Source organism: Acipenser ruthenus, chromosome 25 (assembly GCF_902713425.1).
Source record: "Acipenser ruthenus chromosome 25, fAciRut3.2 maternal haplotype, whole genome shotgun sequence".
NCBI classification, from domain to species: Eukaryota; Metazoa; Chordata; class Actinopteri; order Acipenseriformes; family Acipenseridae; genus Acipenser; species Acipenser ruthenus.
In genome coordinates this window covers 7,030,968-7,048,875 of record NC_081213.1, presented here as the reverse complement: position 1 = coordinate 7,048,875, position 17,908 = coordinate 7,030,968, and the positions used below count along the sequence as shown (strand labels likewise).

General features: G+C 38.4%; 1 protein-coding gene across 5 annotated transcripts in view; it reads right to left on the bottom strand.

Annotated features, from left to right (window-relative positions):
* Nucleotides 1-17,908, bottom strand: part of LOC117413414 (arf-GAP with SH3 domain, ANK repeat and PH domain-containing protein 1-like) — a 48,192-nt gene that overhangs the window by 11,690 nt on the left and 18,594 nt on the right. For all 5 annotated transcript variants that reach the window (XR_009308852.1, XR_009308853.1, XM_059000023.1 and 2 more), the window contains exons 3-17: nucleotides 15,408-15,553; nucleotides 13,829-13,903; nucleotides 13,126-13,175; nucleotides 11,409-11,538; nucleotides 9,964-10,049; nucleotides 9,538-9,613; nucleotides 8,497-8,583; nucleotides 6,994-7,103; nucleotides 6,423-6,492; nucleotides 5,341-5,428; nucleotides 3,941-3,989; nucleotides 2,459-2,625; nucleotides 2,201-2,334; nucleotides 484-575; nucleotides 115-295 (exon numbers count right to left, since the gene is read on the bottom strand). Coding sequence is in view for 3 of the 5 variants with exons in the window: in XM_059000023.1 (XP_058856006.1) it covers nucleotides 115-295; nucleotides 484-575; nucleotides 2,201-2,334; nucleotides 2,459-2,625; nucleotides 3,941-3,989; nucleotides 5,341-5,428; nucleotides 6,423-6,492; nucleotides 6,994-7,103; nucleotides 8,497-8,583; nucleotides 9,538-9,613; nucleotides 9,964-10,049; nucleotides 11,409-11,538; nucleotides 13,126-13,175; nucleotides 13,829-13,903; nucleotides 15,408-15,553 (1,541 nt within the window). In the remaining 2 variants the exon portion in view is untranslated. The remainder of the gene's footprint in view (nucleotides 1-114; nucleotides 296-483; nucleotides 576-2,200; nucleotides 2,335-2,458; nucleotides 2,626-3,940; nucleotides 3,990-5,340; nucleotides 5,429-6,422; nucleotides 6,493-6,993; nucleotides 7,104-8,496; nucleotides 8,584-9,537; nucleotides 9,614-9,963; nucleotides 10,050-11,408; nucleotides 11,539-13,125; nucleotides 13,176-13,828; nucleotides 13,904-15,407; nucleotides 15,554-17,908) is intronic.

The following is a 17,908-nucleotide window of genomic DNA, read 5'->3' as shown; positions in this document are numbered from 1 at the left end:
AGAGGAGGACTGGGGCACAGTGTAGCCTTATGGGAAGAGCTGAGTGGGTTTGGGATTAGGCCAAGGACTAGGTGGCATTACAGGACACTTAATAAAATAATAAAATCAGCACACCTGTCCATCTGGCATGGCAACTGGCTTTGCCAAGTCTTCCCCCTCCACATAGATCTGAACCAGTGTAGTGATGTCCCTATTTCTTATTGCATCATGAAGACGCCACATATCTTCATCGCTGTTCTTCTGAATGTATTTGCGGTCCACATATTTGGCAACGATATACTCCTTTCTGGCATTCCTGTAAAAAGGAAAGGTAAGAGTCTTATTTGGCCTCAATATAACTGCTCAATTTTGCTTTTAAAAAATTACTGAATAATTGTTCTATGCATATCTCAATAGAATTAACACTCTGCTATTTCAGCAGAAGTTTACTTGCATACATTTACATTGGATAAAAGCAGTTTCAAAGCTGCTTCATATACTTACATGTCACTGTTGGGAATGGGTTTGATGGCATCATTAGGTAAGGTTGTCTCCATTATATCATTAAATTTTGTATTGCCAATGCTGACAGCAAGCTGGAAAATAGAGTATGGTTTAAAACACTGCAATTATTATAAAAAAATAAATAAAAAAAAGATGAACACAGAGGCATTCCCATCTACATCTACAGTATTGTACACTGGAGTGTGTGCATGCATTCCATCTTCGTAATGTCTGCATAATTTCAACTTCATGCTTTGTGCCCACTGCTCAGCCCTATTTTGCATTTATATTTCATTAAGGATTACCACATCAGAAAACCACCACACAATTCTGTACAATTCATCACACTTGGCCTTCTCTGTTTCAGAGAGGCCCAGAACTAAATGGCTGGGGGAGTTCAGGCACAAAGCTTATATTGTAAAAATACAAGGAGTACTGCAGAGTCCACACAACCCTTATAAAAGTTTACCACCGTGCATTTGCACAGCAATGTTCCCCATGGTTATACTATGCATTTACTACAGTTTGCCATATTAAAATACTGTTTTTCCTATGGTACACTTTTTAAAGTAAGGCCCAGTGTAAATCGCGATTTCACAGGAAATCGTGAGATTAGTCCAATACAGCGATATTTTATAAAATAAATTATTCAATCATTATTATTTGTATTTCATACAAAAAAAACACATTAACAAAACTGTACAGCTCTGATGTGTGCCTGCATGTACTATTCGCCATGCACATAGTGCTGTGCAGTGATTATGTCGTGTGATATATGCAATCTAGGCGGGAAATTAAAATACTACACACTGTAAACAAGAAAATGGATGTCTCTAAAAAGGCTAAAAATGTGTCTGCAGCAGATCACGTAAAGCAGTATCCAGCAGGAGTTTTACACAGCGATGGAGGTAAGCTCTTCCGTACGTCCTGCAATGTTACTGTAGATCAATACCGAGAATCGGCTGTTGACAGGCACTTAGATTAATGTATAATGTGATATCTTGTATATCTAGTACTGCGACTGCTTTACTTGCAAAGAAACAAAAAACTGTGACTGAAAATCCAAAAGCACAAAACACATTAAATTATGACTTGACAGAGGCGTTTGTTTGCGCAAATATCCCTCATGAAAAATTGGACAACCAAAAGTTACGTAAATTCTTCAGACTGAGTGTAGCAAATGGTGGAGTGATTCCTTCATCAGCCCAGCTGAGACATGAATACTTACGGAATTGGTAAAACAGTCTGGTTGCTTGTCAGTGGTCACACTGACGAGTCGACTGATGCCCAAGATCAGTATAGGTTACACATTGTATTTGTTTTTCAAGACCTAAATGGTGAACATGCATCTGACGTACTAGAACTGAAAGCTGTCCTTGCAGATACACTTTACCTACAGGCTGTTAATTACAACATCGTTTCACAAGCCATTGTAAAGTGTGTGAACAACTTTGATGTTGATTTTGATGATGTCAGTGCATTTATCTCTATATTTGATGTTTAAAAAAATAATAATAATCTATACACATAATTTATAAAATAGTTCCGTGCACATTCCACAAAATACAATACTTTACCTGTGACACTGCCATGAATCTTAAAGAAAATTTCTGCAATTTTCACAAGGCCTTATTTATAAGGGAAGCTCTATTGCTGCCCCTGTTCAGATAAAACAGTGGGATGGTGCTCAGTTGATTAAAAACATTGAATTACCTACCAGTAACTCAGAGGTGCTGAGCCTGTCCAGTGTGAGGGACTGGATCCTGGAATAGTGGACACCCAGCTCCCGGTGAATTCCAGAACACTCTATACAGGTCAGAATACCCAGGTTAGTGGACAGCCATGTTGGATCTGAAAATGGAATAGCAAACCTTTAGGACCGATTAGGAAATGTTAGTAACATAACCCTACCAAGGCTGTGAATAACTACAACAGTAAAATACACTTTGCAAAATATAGGTGAGTATAGCCATACCAGGAGCACCGCAGTCACAGCACACCTCGTTGCCGGGCATCTGTTTAACATCAGCAATCACGGCCCTGGTGAGCTCCTGCAGCCTGTTATCCTGGTACTGGCTCTGATCCCCTTTAAAGGCAGTGTTCAAGGCTTCTTCTTTGCTGTTCTGCAGAACCGACACCCAGCTGCAAGGAAAATCTCATTTAAATAACTCGCGGTTGCCTTTGATAAGTTCCATCCAGGAAGCATTGCATCTCCACAGCATGGAGCCATGGCTACCTAGTCCAAACCTCCCCTAATGCTGAGTTAACTATGCCATTACATAATATTGTCTAGTGAAATCCAGAACAATAAGAGGTTTGTTAAGGAAATGACACAAAACTTACATTATAACCCACAAGTCTTAAATTTAGCAGTTGCTAGGCAGAATGTTTTTTTTTTCCATAAATAAATGCATAGAAATCATCTTATGAAACATTTTAGGTGAACCTAGTTTACTGACGTTGTCAGACACAGCTTTTGTGTGAAAGTTGTAATCTAAACAGAATAGCTCTTGGGTGAGGTAAAGACAATTGTTTTTTCATTCCCTCACTGCAGCAATTCTCCGCAACAGCTCAAGGAGAACTGAAAGTCAGGGGGTGTCCATCGATCCCATGACCAAGCCAATTGTCTCTTTACACCCAGGAACTTGTGAGAAAATGACAGCGAGCTACCGGCCTCTAGAGAACTAAGGCCAGCCCTTCATGTCTCTGCCTGAGCTCACCAGGTATCTGGCCAGTAGGGTCCGCTATAGCACGGTGAGGAGAAACAGTCCCTAGCAGAGCCAATGCAACGCACCCTCTGGAATCCCCAGTGAAGACTGGCGACTTTGCGGTGGCACGAATCTCTCGACTGTAGCACACCACACACACATGCTTCTACCAGGTGAGGCACACGGGGACCCAGAGATATTCATTTTGAATTAGCAAATCTCTCTATTTCATCCCTTACTGTATTCTGTCATCATGGAGCATTTTGTTACTCACAACAATCCCACATCCTCTATGAATCATTCTTGTTGCGTACTGTGATGTCACTTTTGTTTTTCACACACCCACTGCATTATGCAAAATTATTAGCAAAATAAAATATACTGGGAAATATGCTTTCAAATGGGCAGGTGTTACCTGGAATAGGTGTGTTTAAATGTGTAGAATTAAAGTACAAGTAAGCATAGAGAGTGTTTATACAATAGTAACTAGTAAGCCTTTTTATTTAATATTCAGGATTTATTCATAGTCTATTCCATATAAACAGTAATGTTATACACATGTAGTTTTATACATATGAATATTGTAGTCATTTACTTAAAGCTGTATTAGAGGGGATGTGGTTTTTTTGAGTTTTGAGTTTATATAAAAATGTTTAAGTTTGGGAAATTATTCGGTCTAACACCCTGTTCAGAGGTTAAAACATAAATGGATACTAAATGATGTGAACAGAACAATAGGATTTCCTTACATGATACATTCTTGCTCATCCTCTGCCTGGAAATGGTAGGTTCTGTTATCTGCAAAAGGAAACAAAGAAAGTGTTTGCCTATTGAAGCCAAATCACAACACTGGGGGATCAAAGATTCAGGCCAGATTTTCATGGAATTATGAAGTAAACACAGATGGAAATGAGATCTTAACAGCTCCACGGCCGTTGTAATAAAATACATGTTTCACTCTGCACCTGGTTCCCATTACAAGATTAATCTAGATCCGGCCTGTATTGTTTGCTTTTCTTTTTTATAGTTAAAACTGGCAACGAGCCAAACCAAAAACAATCAATTACAAAGCCTGAATAAAGGAAACCATACTATACCGATTATGTAAACAAGACCACCTGCAAAAAATATAATTAGAAAAGAAGCAAAAGGTTTCTATTGATGTTAGAGTATGGGGGGGGGGGGGTATTTTTTGTGTGTAATATTTGTCCTTTTGGTCCCTGGGCAGCAGTGTGGAGTAGTGGTTAGGGCTCTGGACTCTTGACCGGAAGGTCGTGGATTCAGTCCTTGGTGGGGGACACTGCTGCTGTACTGTACTTTACCTAGATTGCGCCAGTAAAAACCCAACTGTATAAATGGGTTTTTGTATGTAAAAATAATGTGATATCTTGTAACAATTAAGTAAGTTGCCCAGGATAAGGGCGTCTGCTAATAAATAATAATAATAATAATAATTAGGATTATGGAGTGTTGTGTCTCCATTCTTTCTTCAGTAGTAGGTTACAGTATAAGAAATGAGGTTTATATGAATATACGAGGGAATATTTACACAAGGCCAGCATTACTGCATGTTTCCCAGGGTTACCAGCTGATGCTGCTTGATTGTTTCATTTATGCATTGCTTTCGCTATTAAAGTCTATGGTTCCTTCTATCTGTGCGCTTTCAGAAGCTGATGTGGCTGAGCTCAGGTTAGACAGGGAACTGCATAGTTCTGCATGGTTCTGGGTATTTTTACATGGTTTGGGTTGGGTTTGTGCTGTTGCTGTTTGAAAAAATGTCCATCTGTGCTCCGATTGGCTAAAACGATAAAGAGCATTGTATAAATGACAAAAAACAAGTTTGATGCTGACTGGAGTGAATAGTGGCAGTCACTCACACTCACACATATCCAGGTGTGTAAATCCTTGCAACAAAGGCAGAGTAACCTATTAACTGATTATCGTGATATACAACAACACTAGGTAATTCTGTACATTGTTTATAACCAGAAAAACCTGCTAATATCATGGTAAATGTGTGCTCTCTAATCCAATTATTGCCCAGTCTGGTATTTTGGAAAGCACTGGTTTCTACCTTGTTCATTGGCTCTCTGTATTGATCAGTAATTTGCTAAACGTTATGCGTTGAGCACCCCCTGCTGGGACCTACGTGTAATGAGGTCGAAGCTCTTCTTTTCTTCGAGGTTGGGCCTCACCAGGCAGGTGAGAAGGTTCAGCTTCACCGGGGGTCTGTTTATCTGAGACAAGAAAAAACAAATACATTTAAAAAATAAACACATCAAGATGGGTACACTGGATTACTGGTGGTCAGAAATTGTAGATCGAAAAATGTACTGAAAAACAATAGAAAAAAAACATTTCAAAACTCTGAAGAAGCTAAATACTTTTTCTAGCTCAGTAGAGCGCATTTTACTTTCCTCCCTTTATCAATGAAAACTTTTTTCAAATAAATTCATAAGTTTTTTATACAGATTTTATGATTGTGTGAGACAAAACTCCCTTAAATAGAAAAATGAAAGACTAGATTAGTAGATTGATTTGATAAAACTGCTTACCACAATTTAACTATAAAACATGTCTAGCAAGCATCACTGAGCTACCTTTTGCTTTGTTTAATGCACCTCTTATGCATGTTATGTATAATGCGCATACAGTACACCATAAACTACTGGACACTGCTCTCCCATTGTTTTCTATAGTCAGCTGTTCTTTTATTACTCAATAACAGAACAGCAAATAAAGCACATCTGAAAAATAAATGACACCTGCTCTAAAACCACTGCCTGCTGATGAAATACTTCACATGCTGTCAAAAAGTTAACATTTTCAGAGTACAACGATTATTTCAGACAAGCAAATAAATAAATAACTTTGGTTGTAATATAATAGTGACAATGGCATTGATGTGGTGTGCTCCTCGGTAACAATGGAACTTAAAATAGTTGACTCAGAAGTTCCACTGTTACCTTGTGACACACAACAGCAATGTCATTATCCCTTAACTATAACTACTATATTATCCTGTATTGTGTTTTTTGAATCCGGTGTTTTTTCCACTTTGTGAAGTGCCTTGCCGGGGTTTTGTCCGTTTAGGCTCTATATAGCATTTTTGTTTGTGTTAACTGACAACAGGAATGTTAACTGACACAGTGGTACTGTCCCAAATATATATTTTGTTCCTCTGGTCACATAATGCAAAATGAACAGGCCCATGTACTGTACTGTGCTTACAGTGCTGTGTGATATTGTCAGGCAGCCGTATTTGACTCCACACTTCCTCTTCTGCCATACCTTTCTGATTCTAAAGGAGCAAAACAAAAACTGTATTGAAAAGGGGATTCTGCAAAATGGGTGTGTTTTTAATTATTGCTGCTCGCAACTGTGTGTCAGAGTATTAGTGTGCAAAATCAGTTTAAGCATTACTCTGCAGTCGTCTTTGAGATCCAAAAATCATTTTTGTACTTTTACATTTATACTTTAAACACTGGTAACCACTCAGCTAACCCGTATTAAAAAGCACACCAACAGAATTCTAAATAAATGACTACACTAGTGTGTGTGTATAGGACTACAGTACATGTATATGGAAGACTATGACAAAATGATATTGAATATTAAATAAATGTGTATAGCTACTACTGTATAAACACGAAGACCAACATCTATACCTCACAGCAGTATACCTGAAAACATTAAAGCGTTTAGGCAAAATCCCAGATGTCTACCATTTAAATGTTTAAACTATTAACACCCCTATAGTCTATGATGTCTCATTGGCAGAGGTGAAATAGCTTGACTTTACCCGACGCTCTTCTTGAAGAGAAAGCCGGATTTCTCTGTGCCGTACTGCTTGTTTCCCTGGGGCTGATGGATGCTGTACCCGTTCCCAGAGTTCTTTCTGTTCAAGTGTTCCTGAGGAAGGGGGTGTATTTAATTAGCATTGCACTCTCAAAGCAAGGGTTCAACGCTTAAACATGTACAGCTATGGCCAAAGGTTTTGCATCACCCTATAGAATGAACTCATTTTGCTTCATAAAGTCGAATGAAAACTGCTGAATAATGTTACATTAACATATGGAATTATATACTGCTTTGTAGTTAGTAACTTCTAAACATCTCGGTGTATCCAGATCACGCTGCCTGCTGTTTCAACGCTGCTTTTCTGTTCCCACAACACGCCACTCATTTCAATCTGAGCTCCAGCATTGCTTTCTTCTACACACTGCGATTTGTAGAAGAAAAGAAATCATCTCTCTTTCTCTGGACGAATGACCCCCCCAAGTAAAAAGTTTATTTACCTGTAATGTGTGAATAAAAAACGGGACTCTGGTTAAAAAAAAAAAAAAGCTGCAAAATCAAAAACATGGGACACAGCAAAGGAAAGTATTTCTTGAAACACTTTAAGGGATGAGTCTAAAGCAACTTGAAATACTTGTTTCTGTTGTGTTGTATAAACGTCTACTTGCTATAGGGCTTGGCTTCAATAAATCACCCTAACATGACTGTACATTTCAATTACACGGTGCACTTATAATAACACTCGGGATAATGTAAAAAAAATAAATAAATTAAAAAAACGTGGAAGATAAATAAAAGGTAACAAACACCTTAATATGCATTCCCGATCCCCGTTCTGAAATTCATACATGCATAGTTTGACAGTTGTGATGTTTATTTATCCCTTTGTTTGAGTATTATCATTTTCCCAGTAGTTACCCCAAGTTCAGTGCAATCAAGTTAAGTCCCCAGGTTTGATTGCATTATCTATTCGTGAAAGGTTTCCTATACGTTAAATATAAGCAGTGGATTATTATTATTATTATTATTATTTATTTCTTAGCCGACGCCCTTATCCAGGGCGACTTACAACTGTTACAAGATATCACATTATTTTTTTACATACAATTACCCATTTATACAGTTGGGTTTTTACTGGAGCAATCTAGGTAAAGTACCTTGCTCAAGGGTACAGCAGCAGTGGGATTGAACCCACGACCCTCCAGTCAAGAGTCCAGAGCCCTAACCACTACTCCACACTGCTGCCCCGATGGCGGATTACAGGATTACAGATTACAGATAGCGAGTGGATTATCATGGTGTATTAGAAATAGAAAGTACAGAAAAGAAGCACGATGACCTTAAAATGTTGCAATTTTCACCACACAGGGATAATCTATTGCATGGATCCATCACTGTTAGAGCACGCGAGCATCACGCTCCTCTGTGCAGTGAGGTGTAGCTGTTGCTCTTATTCTCAGGGGTGTATCGGGGTCTCCTCTTAAACAGACAGTGCATGCATGCCCACCTCTTTTTGCTCCGCTGGCAGGAAGGTTCGCAGGGAATCCCGGACCTGCATGAGTTGCTTTGTCTCTTCATCCTGTTCCTGCCTCACCTTTACAAACAGCACACACAGGGGTTAGAGTGGTTGTTTTTTTTTTTTGCATTTTCTAAAAACGAAATGCGGTCAGATTCAGTTTCTCTTTACATCACATGATTTTTCCTGTGGGTCTGCAAAACCATGATGAAGCCACAGAAGCTGACAGGCTTGGTTTCAACAGTGCTGTGTTTGAGTTTTTTTACAGTTAATCAACAGAAAACACAAAACCTGATTTTTTCCAAACAGGAGAGGATTTCCATCCACATTCTAGGTTCAAAAGTTTATACACTTCTTAGTGCTTAGTTAACCCTTTTTAAATTTTTTGTAGATTCTTCTTTTGTGTTTTTGCGTGTTTCAACTGACCTGCTTTACAGGAGTTTAAATGCTTGTTTGATAGGAAGGCATGTGCTGTGATGTGAACACCAGTTTATTTTTCAATGCAGTTTACCAGAGAATTATCAAACACAAGTATATGGCTGAATGAGGAAAAGAAAACATTAAAAAACTGACCTTTTCATTTGTTTTGACATGTAAAGACAAGCACAATCTTAGACAATATTTAAACAATGCCTCTTTTTATTTAAATTCAGTAAATGCTTCACCAATTAAACCGTAGCTTGTTCATACTTGCCCAGACCTGACTGTCAGAAGTAAAACTTTACAAAGTTTCCCTTCTTCAAGTTTAGTCCTTCAATTGGGAGACATTATTATAAAGTCGGTTTATTTTCCATCAGACAACATAAGCACATGTGTCCTGTATGAGTGTGGTTTACTTCCGTAACTGTAGAATATTTTAAGTCTTGCTTTGCATGGAGTGTCTCAAATAACCATATAAGATCTGAAGTCCCCATATAAAGAGGTCTTCAAATCCAGAGCCCAGATTCAATGGAAATTCCTTTGCATGTTCTTATAAAGCCAAACCGCATGGGGTTGGGAAGAGAATCGTTTTTCCACAGTGGCCTGACTTACTGTGTGCACGGACGCTGCAAGCTTCTCCACGAATGGGCTGAGGTTTTGAGCTGCTTTCAAACCATCCTGGAAAAAACTGGAGAGACAGAGAGACACACAAGCTTGTGATATACGTGGAAATCTCAAGAGACACTGGAAACTGGGCACAGACACTGTTTTCCTGAATAGGCACAAGTCTGCTCCACTGAGTGTGATGCTGTCTCAGTTTCCATTTCGCTCAGCTGAGTGGGGCACTTTTGTAATGTTATGGGAACACTGCAAATTTTAAGAGGGTGCTTTTAACTTGTGAGCTTTAAAAAGTGGCAACTGAAACATAAAATGACATACAAAGTTAATCTAAACAAAAACATAACACAATAGCAAGTGTAAGCAGCGCAGGAGAACGAATGGGATAAGTGCAGATACAAGCATGAAAGCTGTACTCACTTTAGCTGTGCGTGAAACAATTTGATGAGACTCTGCAGCAGATCAGGACCCTGTCTGACCTTCAGCTCCTGAGTTTTAAGAAGATACTGGAAATAGAAAACACCAATGCAAGATCAATACAAAGGAACCACGAGAATTTAATAGAGCAGGTGAGGTATCACAAAAATAAGACAAGTGAAAGGTATATTTGTAGTTTTGGTCTGGTGGCTAAATAACTTCTCCAGAGCTACAAGATGAATGTCTTCAAGCGTAATCCTTCAATTGTAAGACAGCTTTGTTAGGTAATTTTTATTTTTTTTTCTCATTACTGTCTGATGAAACCACCTGTCAGTGATTACACTGAGAATATGGGATTGGTTTAGGTGGCTGTTTGTCCCTGTATTGGGCTCAATTACTTTCCAATGTAGTCGCAAACTACCAATAACTCACATTCTACATCAGATCTCACTAATGCATTTTCATTGAAATGCTGTGATATAAAAAAACAACCCAAAATTCACCATTACATTTAGTACAGAATCTAAAGCGCAAGGCACGTAGGGCTGAAAGAACCGAATATATTTCGCCTAGAACAAAAAAAGAATTAGAGGGACTTGATTTAAGTCTTTAAATCTAAAAAGGGATTGACAAAGTTAATCCAACCAGCACAGAAACCAGGACCAGAGGACACCGTTGGAAATTAGGTGGCGATTGATTTAGGACAGAGGGAAGGAGACACTTCTTCACACAGTGTGGCGAGGATATGGAATGGGTTACCTAGCCATGTTGTTGAGGCAGAATCACTGGGATCCTTTAATACAAAGTTCTGAGATCAATCAGCTACTAGGAACAGATGAGCATAGATTCAAATGGACTCCCCTCATTCGTACATTTTCTTATGTTCTTATCTGGGATCAGGATAACTGGGTTTCTCCAGATTTAATGTTTTTTTTAGACTTTTTTAAACTACTTTGGCATACTAACAACCTGGGCAGTTCCTTGTGTGTCAAGACTTGTTTAAACAATAACTGAATAAATATAGAAGTCCTTGTATGCTGTTATTAAACACTTATATTGAAACTTGCTACCCTATTGACTACCGCAGTGCCACCAGTGACCAAATGTAGTTTGTACTGTTGCCCACAATCCAGGCAATTATCAAATCTACTGGTCAACAGTAAAATAACTATTTGGGAATAGGGAGTTCATAAATCTGTAATGTCTGTAACTCTGAAACTTATATTATTTCTGACAATTTAATGTATGTGTACTGTATTAATAAAAGGTCTACATCTTTAACATGAGAAATAAACAGAAGAAACAAATACGAATCCAGGAGAGCTATGTTTCAGTGGGTAAATGAACTTGAGAAGGATACAGCGGTACTTTATATAAATATATAAAGCATTGGCAGCATTGGAGCTGATCCTTTTGCGATTATTGTTCCAACCCTTCGTCACACTGACCTCTGTCATGTGCAGCTGGAAAGCCCTGCGCTCTTTCTCCATGTCCTCAGCGATCTCTGCTGGTGAGAACTCCGTCTTGATGACCCCGAGCTGCCTGGCCCTCTCCCGCCGCTCCTTCTCAATCTTTGTCCTGGGAGGAGAGAAGATCATAAATATATCAGCACAGAGGAATGGCACTCTTCTGTCTTCTCTGTGGGTTTAACACCTTATCAGGACCTGTACTTCATATAGGACCACTGTTTTCCTTGATCGCGGCGTGCTCTAGACTCCACAAGGTGTTGGAAGGTGTCTCCAGGGATTGTTGATCAATTTTTTCATCAATATTTCATGTAGCTGGTGCAGAGAGGTAAGCAGAAGATCTGGACGGAGAATGCATCATGTTCAATTGGACAGATCTGCAGAGGCCATGGGAGATGCCTAAAGTCTCTGTCATGCACCTCAAACCATTAAGGCACAATTCTAGCACGGTGGACGGATGCATTATTACTCCCAAATCCAGTTGGGTAGACATGTCGTAATAAAGTGGCCGCACAATGTAAAAAATGTAAACTCTAAAATCTAAATGTGACATACAGTTGCAGGAAATAAGCATCCCCATTGGTGGATAATACATGTTTAAACTGTTGACAGAAGTCTTCGATCTGTACATGCTTAATTAAATATACAACTGTGGTAGCCTTAATTCCAACTAACTCTTGCCGTGTCACTATTTCCCTGACACCCATTTTCAATGGAGATCTATCTCTCACGCAACTTGGTGCATGCAGTGACAGGTTGAAATAAAAAGGGAGCCTGAGAAGCAAGCGGATGTAACCACAATCCTAAACTTTGAAATCAAGTAACTTCAACTACACAATATTGGTTTGAAAGCTAAAGAACCATAAGAAAATAGTGTTTTTAAAATGGAAATTGAACAAAGATGTGATCCAGATGGCTTTTTTTTTTTGTTGTTGTGTGTGTCATTAAGTACAAGATTATAAACATTTACTGCTGGTGGCACAGGACCGGTTTTCCAATAATGATGGCTGGTTGAGTTTGTTTAACTTGTTGCCTTAGCACAAGCAAATAACAAAACCCTTGGCAAGGAGGAACAGCTTGGAGTCTATTGTGCTTGACCACTCCATCCACAATATTTTCCAACTTAGTCCTTGTGTCTAACCACGAAGCCATGCTTCTTATTTGCATGTACAAGCAGTCAATATTCATTAGTCTTTTTCTTCTGTGTAATAGAACATAGTCCATTGTTGCATGTTATTACAGGGACACACCCAAGCATAAACAATGTTAATTCACAAGCTGTTCAATAGGAACTAGTTTAAATTACTGTGCTGAACCCACAGATTTCTTCTAGGAGAATGTGTTTCTAATTGAGCAATAAAACTTGACACAGCAGGCTTTACCAGTAAAATAATTTAACCAAGAGAAAGGTTGACAAGTACTATAATCTGGCAGGTGGCGCATTAATAAGAGTATCAAGATTATAAAGCTGTTATACTAGAGAATAGAATGACTGAACAATGTTTCTAGTTTTAATGGTAGCATCAAGTTTATTTTATAGCTATAACCAGTAATACTTAACATTGGAAACTTTTTGGGTTGTGGGACTTTAAGATGTACTTTGCATGTGTATGTATTGGCATGTACAATATATAATAAAGAATAATCAAATGCATCCAGGAACAAGGTTTGTAATGAAAACTCAGTACTGGGTACTCACACTTTTATATCGTAATCCTTCCAGCTCTTTTCAATCTGTTTCTTTAATTCCTGGAAATGAGTCACAAACTCATATTAAAACACATTTGACTACAGGAAAGCTTCTGAAGTTGTTTCAGGTCAGAATGCCAACTCTTAAATTTACAGTGCATAGCTTTTATATACGCACCAATGTTTTAAGATCGTTTTAAGATAATATTCAGGAAACCACCTCACTTATGGAACATCTTTCAAATATTTTTTAAAAAGGCAAAAAAAGGAGGGGTCTATTATCTAATCAGGGATACCAAAATCTGAGTAGGGTTAAGGGTGAATAAGGAGGTAACAGTAATAATTATAATGTAGGTATTTATACTAGCGAGGGATACAATTCTCTCCAAGTAAAATCTATTGGTCCACTATTATATCGATTACATCACAAGTGCCTTGGTATTTCTTATTTAAGGTATTGTATTGTAATTAAAAGTTACATGCTGATTCCACTGTATTAAAACTGCAGGATAACAGGATTTTCCCAATGAAAGTGAATGGCAGAGAGATTGTCATAAAATAAAAGACATTGTGCACATATCTTCTGAACAGTATACAAGTTAATCAGCAGACACCAGGCATACAGTTCATAAAGTGCAATTCTATATGTGCGGTCCTGTGAAAACGTGAAAACCATGTCCCTTTGTAAGAAGGAAGAAGGAACAATGCCTCACCAGCCTCCCTTCTCTCAGCTCTCCCTTCAGCAGATTATCCAAAGGGAATGAGATAATGTTGTTCAAATTCTGGATCTGTAAAGATAAGGTTCAGTATGATTCATTTAACAGTGACCCAGTTTGAGACTAATAAAAGACACATGGTCCTGGACTAAGTTTCTGCTTCAGTGCCAAAAGTCTGCACTGAAGTCTGCGATATATATAAACATAATTTAGATCTTATATTTAACATCATGTAATAAAAGAAACTACAACATTATATCGCAAAAGTCTACCGGAAGCCATAATAGTAGTACAGTATTTCATGTTAGATTTTAAAACTGTTTCATTTTGGTTTTTCGTTAAGTGCACAGAAAAAAGAGGTTTGTAATTCAATATGTTAACATAACATTATTCAGCAGATTTTATTTGATTTTATGAAGCAACTTCATAAAATCAATAAGTTAATTCTATAGCTAGATGCAAAACTTTTGGCCTTTATTATGTTTTGAAACAAAAGTCAACTTATTATTATGGTTTCCAATAAGACAGAGAAAAAGGAAAAAGGAAAATGCTGCATTGGAACTGAAAGCGCTAGCACGGAGCTCTCTCACAGCAGCAGGGTCTGGGTCTGGAAGAGATTAGTGGTACTATGGGGACAAGCAGAGGGCTGTATAATCTGGAGGCCCCTCTCCAGAAGCCATTATCCTGCAGATTACTGAAAAACGGGTTCAGCATTTTCCACCATTGATTGGAAAAACCTGCCACAGTGCTGCAGCAGCATACTTTCCACTAAGAAAAACAATCTTATTTCAGCATTTCATTATATACATGTGAGGGCTGGCAATCAGTGTGGCTCAAAGGTTATCGATTCGGACTGGGAGGCAGTATGACGTAGACCACATTCTCAAAACTCTTTACTCCAATTTGCTATTAGCCTTTCTAAAAGGCATTACAATTGTATAATGTATAAGAAACACATTAAGACTACTTACGAGGCCCTATATTAAATATCTGACTTTGTTTATGGTTTGGTAACTTTATTGGGTGTGTTTCACCTTCCTGAAAAATCCTTGCAATTTGGAGTGAAGTGCTTTGAGACTATATCCTCTAGTGGTTAGAGATGAGCGAGGGGAGACTGTGTGGCTAACTGGTTACAGCAGGGGACTGGATGGAAATCTACGACACTGCACACGTGGTCAGTTTCTCGATTGGTATAAAGAAGTTTACCACAGTAAAAGCGTACAAATTGTAATAATGCATAGTGAAAGCATGGGAAAGCATAGGTAAGCACTGTAAAGCCCACAGCAGTATGATAAAGCGTATTACAAAACATAACAAACCATGGTAAACTATGGTAAATGCATAGTATAACCATGGGAAAACTGCAAAATGAGGGTGCAAAATTACCGTAGTAAACGTTTATAAGTGGAGGCATGGGGATTTATTACTTTGCCCGCCCCACAATGTTATTATTGTGACCTTGAAAGACAGTTTGTGAAAAGGTCTAGCGGACCGGGTTTCTTTGGCTTGATTCCAGCAGAGGCAGGGGTTCAGCAGGATGCCCTCCCTGTCTGACACAGACACCCAGGAGCCTCACCAGGTTCTTGAAGAGCGCCGCCACCTCCCTGGTGAACACCGCTAGGTTGAGAAAGCCGGTGGACACCTCGTTGTTGTCCTGGGACAGGTGGCTGTTCCCCAGGTTCTCCAGAATCTCGATATACTGTTCTTTGCTCTCCACGTGAGCTGCAAGGACAACACAAAGCACAGCAATGAGAATGTGGATGTGTTGAAAACAGAGCGAAAATACACTCAGTACATGTTTTTACCTAGCACAAATCATTTGCAAAATCGAGTGAGCCAATAAATTTGACAGTTGGGTGATTTTGCTTAACAAAATACAAGTCAAACATTTAGTAAAACATTTGCCAGTGCGAAGATGAAGTTGGGTTTATTCTGGGTGTATTAACTGTGTTAATTTCAGGGCACTGTTCCACCCTAAGTTAAACAATTAAAGATTTTGTATTTCTATCAATGTTCTTTTTCAGTCATAGCTTTACTGAATGTGTCCTTTGTTACAACTGAAGTGAAAATATATGCATGGAAATGTTTTCTCTAAGTAAATCTGCACATTCCTTCTGCCGCAGAAATGTTTTCTCAAATACTGGTGGTAGCCAAGCCGTCACCAAGACTTCAGGAAATATTTCAGAAAGTAAAAGTTCAGCTTCTCCAGGGCAGAGAACTGTTTCCACAGATGAAGGAAATGTTTATGACTCCTTCTATTGCTCACTTTGTAATTGTCCCAGTTAAAATGTATGTATTGAAATGACTGGCCATGATTGGGAACTGAACTTGCGTACCCACTGATCTGAAACAGCCTTGGTGGAACCGAGTAACTATTACTGACTGGGGGTTAACTTCAGCAACACATGCATGTTCCTTGCCTGTAACAAGACAGTTAGTTTAGCTATTTGGAGAATACATGGGAGGAGTGTTTTAAAGGCTGGGGTTCAAAAAAAGTGGTCTGCAGGTCCCAGACTCAATTGCATAGAACATGAGTGCAAATGCGGACCGTGCTTTAAAAAATAAAAAAAGAGAGAGAGAATATCGTTCTGGCACAATAAGAGAGTATTTTGATTTCAATACTGAAATTGAAATATAATTTCAATTTCAATAGACTTTCCATTCACAATAAAAAACGGTAACTTCACTATTATCACATCCCTTTGGAAAATGAAACACCAGTGCAGAACATATTTTATTGGAAGTACGGCACATGTGAAATAAACAGTTTTTTTTTTTTTTACAGTGCTATTAGTGCTGTCTTTCATTGGAATGTATTGTTTGGTTAACGTTTGGTATTTAACAACCAAAAATAGAATATAAGCCTTCAATAATGGCATGTGGGCGGGTCTACTGTTTACTGATCCCTAATCTTGGATTTCTTTAATAATAATAATAATAATAATTTATTCAATTTATAAAGTGCCTCTCAAAAGATCTCAAGGCGCTGTACAACAGTAACAATACAACAAATCCAGCAAAACAAAAATAAAATCAACACCAATACAATTAAAAAAAAAAAAGAAATTAAAAAGCTTTAGTATACAAGTACGTCTTCAGGTGAGATTGCAAAAAATCAAGAGAAGGGGCCTCCCTTACAATGAGTGGCAGTGAGTTCCACAAGCGCGGGGCATAAGAAAAAGCCTGGTCACCCATCGACTGCAGCCTAGCTTTAGGAACCACGAGAAGATTTAGATCAGCTGATCACATGGCACGAGAGGGGACATAAGCATAAACACTGGCAGCCAATGGAGAGAGGCCAGGACTGGGGTTATATGCTCAGATCCAGCAGTTCCAGTTAAAACCCGAGTGAATTCTGTACCAGCAGCAGTCTCTGAAGAGCCCTGCCAGACACCCCAGCCAACAGACCATAACAATAATCAATGAGTGTGGAAATAAAAGCATGAACCAGCTTCTCTGCCTCTGAGATGGACAGAGACGGTTTTAAAAGTGCAATATTACGCAAATGGAAGAATGACGTTTTCGTGATGTTTTTAACATGAGACTCAAAAGACAATGCAGAGTCAAAAATTACACCTAGATTTTTTGCTGTAGCAGAAAAATTTATATCCACACCATCAATTAATAAACTGACGCTACTGGCTTTGCAAAGCTGTTTTGAGGAGCCAATTAACCTCAGTTTCATCACAATTTAGCTGCAATGGTTGTTCTTGTTATTACTATATTGAACAGAAAATGCAGATAAAACAATTCTGACGGTATATGCAAACTTGCCAATTATTTTTATTTGAAGCCCTGTTGTTGTAGGGTAAGCTTGACAGCTTCCAATTTAAATGTGCTTTACTTAAAAGACCTTAGAACAAGGCGTTGTCAACAATAAAAACTCTTCACCCTGGGGATCTTAAAGGAAAACAATGTGTATAGTGTGCACTAGGGACAATAAACAGCTGTCCATGCATGGGTCCACCATGCATCAGTGTTTAAAAATGAAGGTATTATACTCTGGATTAATGAGGAATACATTATTAACAGTTGAGAGAAAGTGGGAAAAAAAAAGAAAAAGAAAAACACTATTGA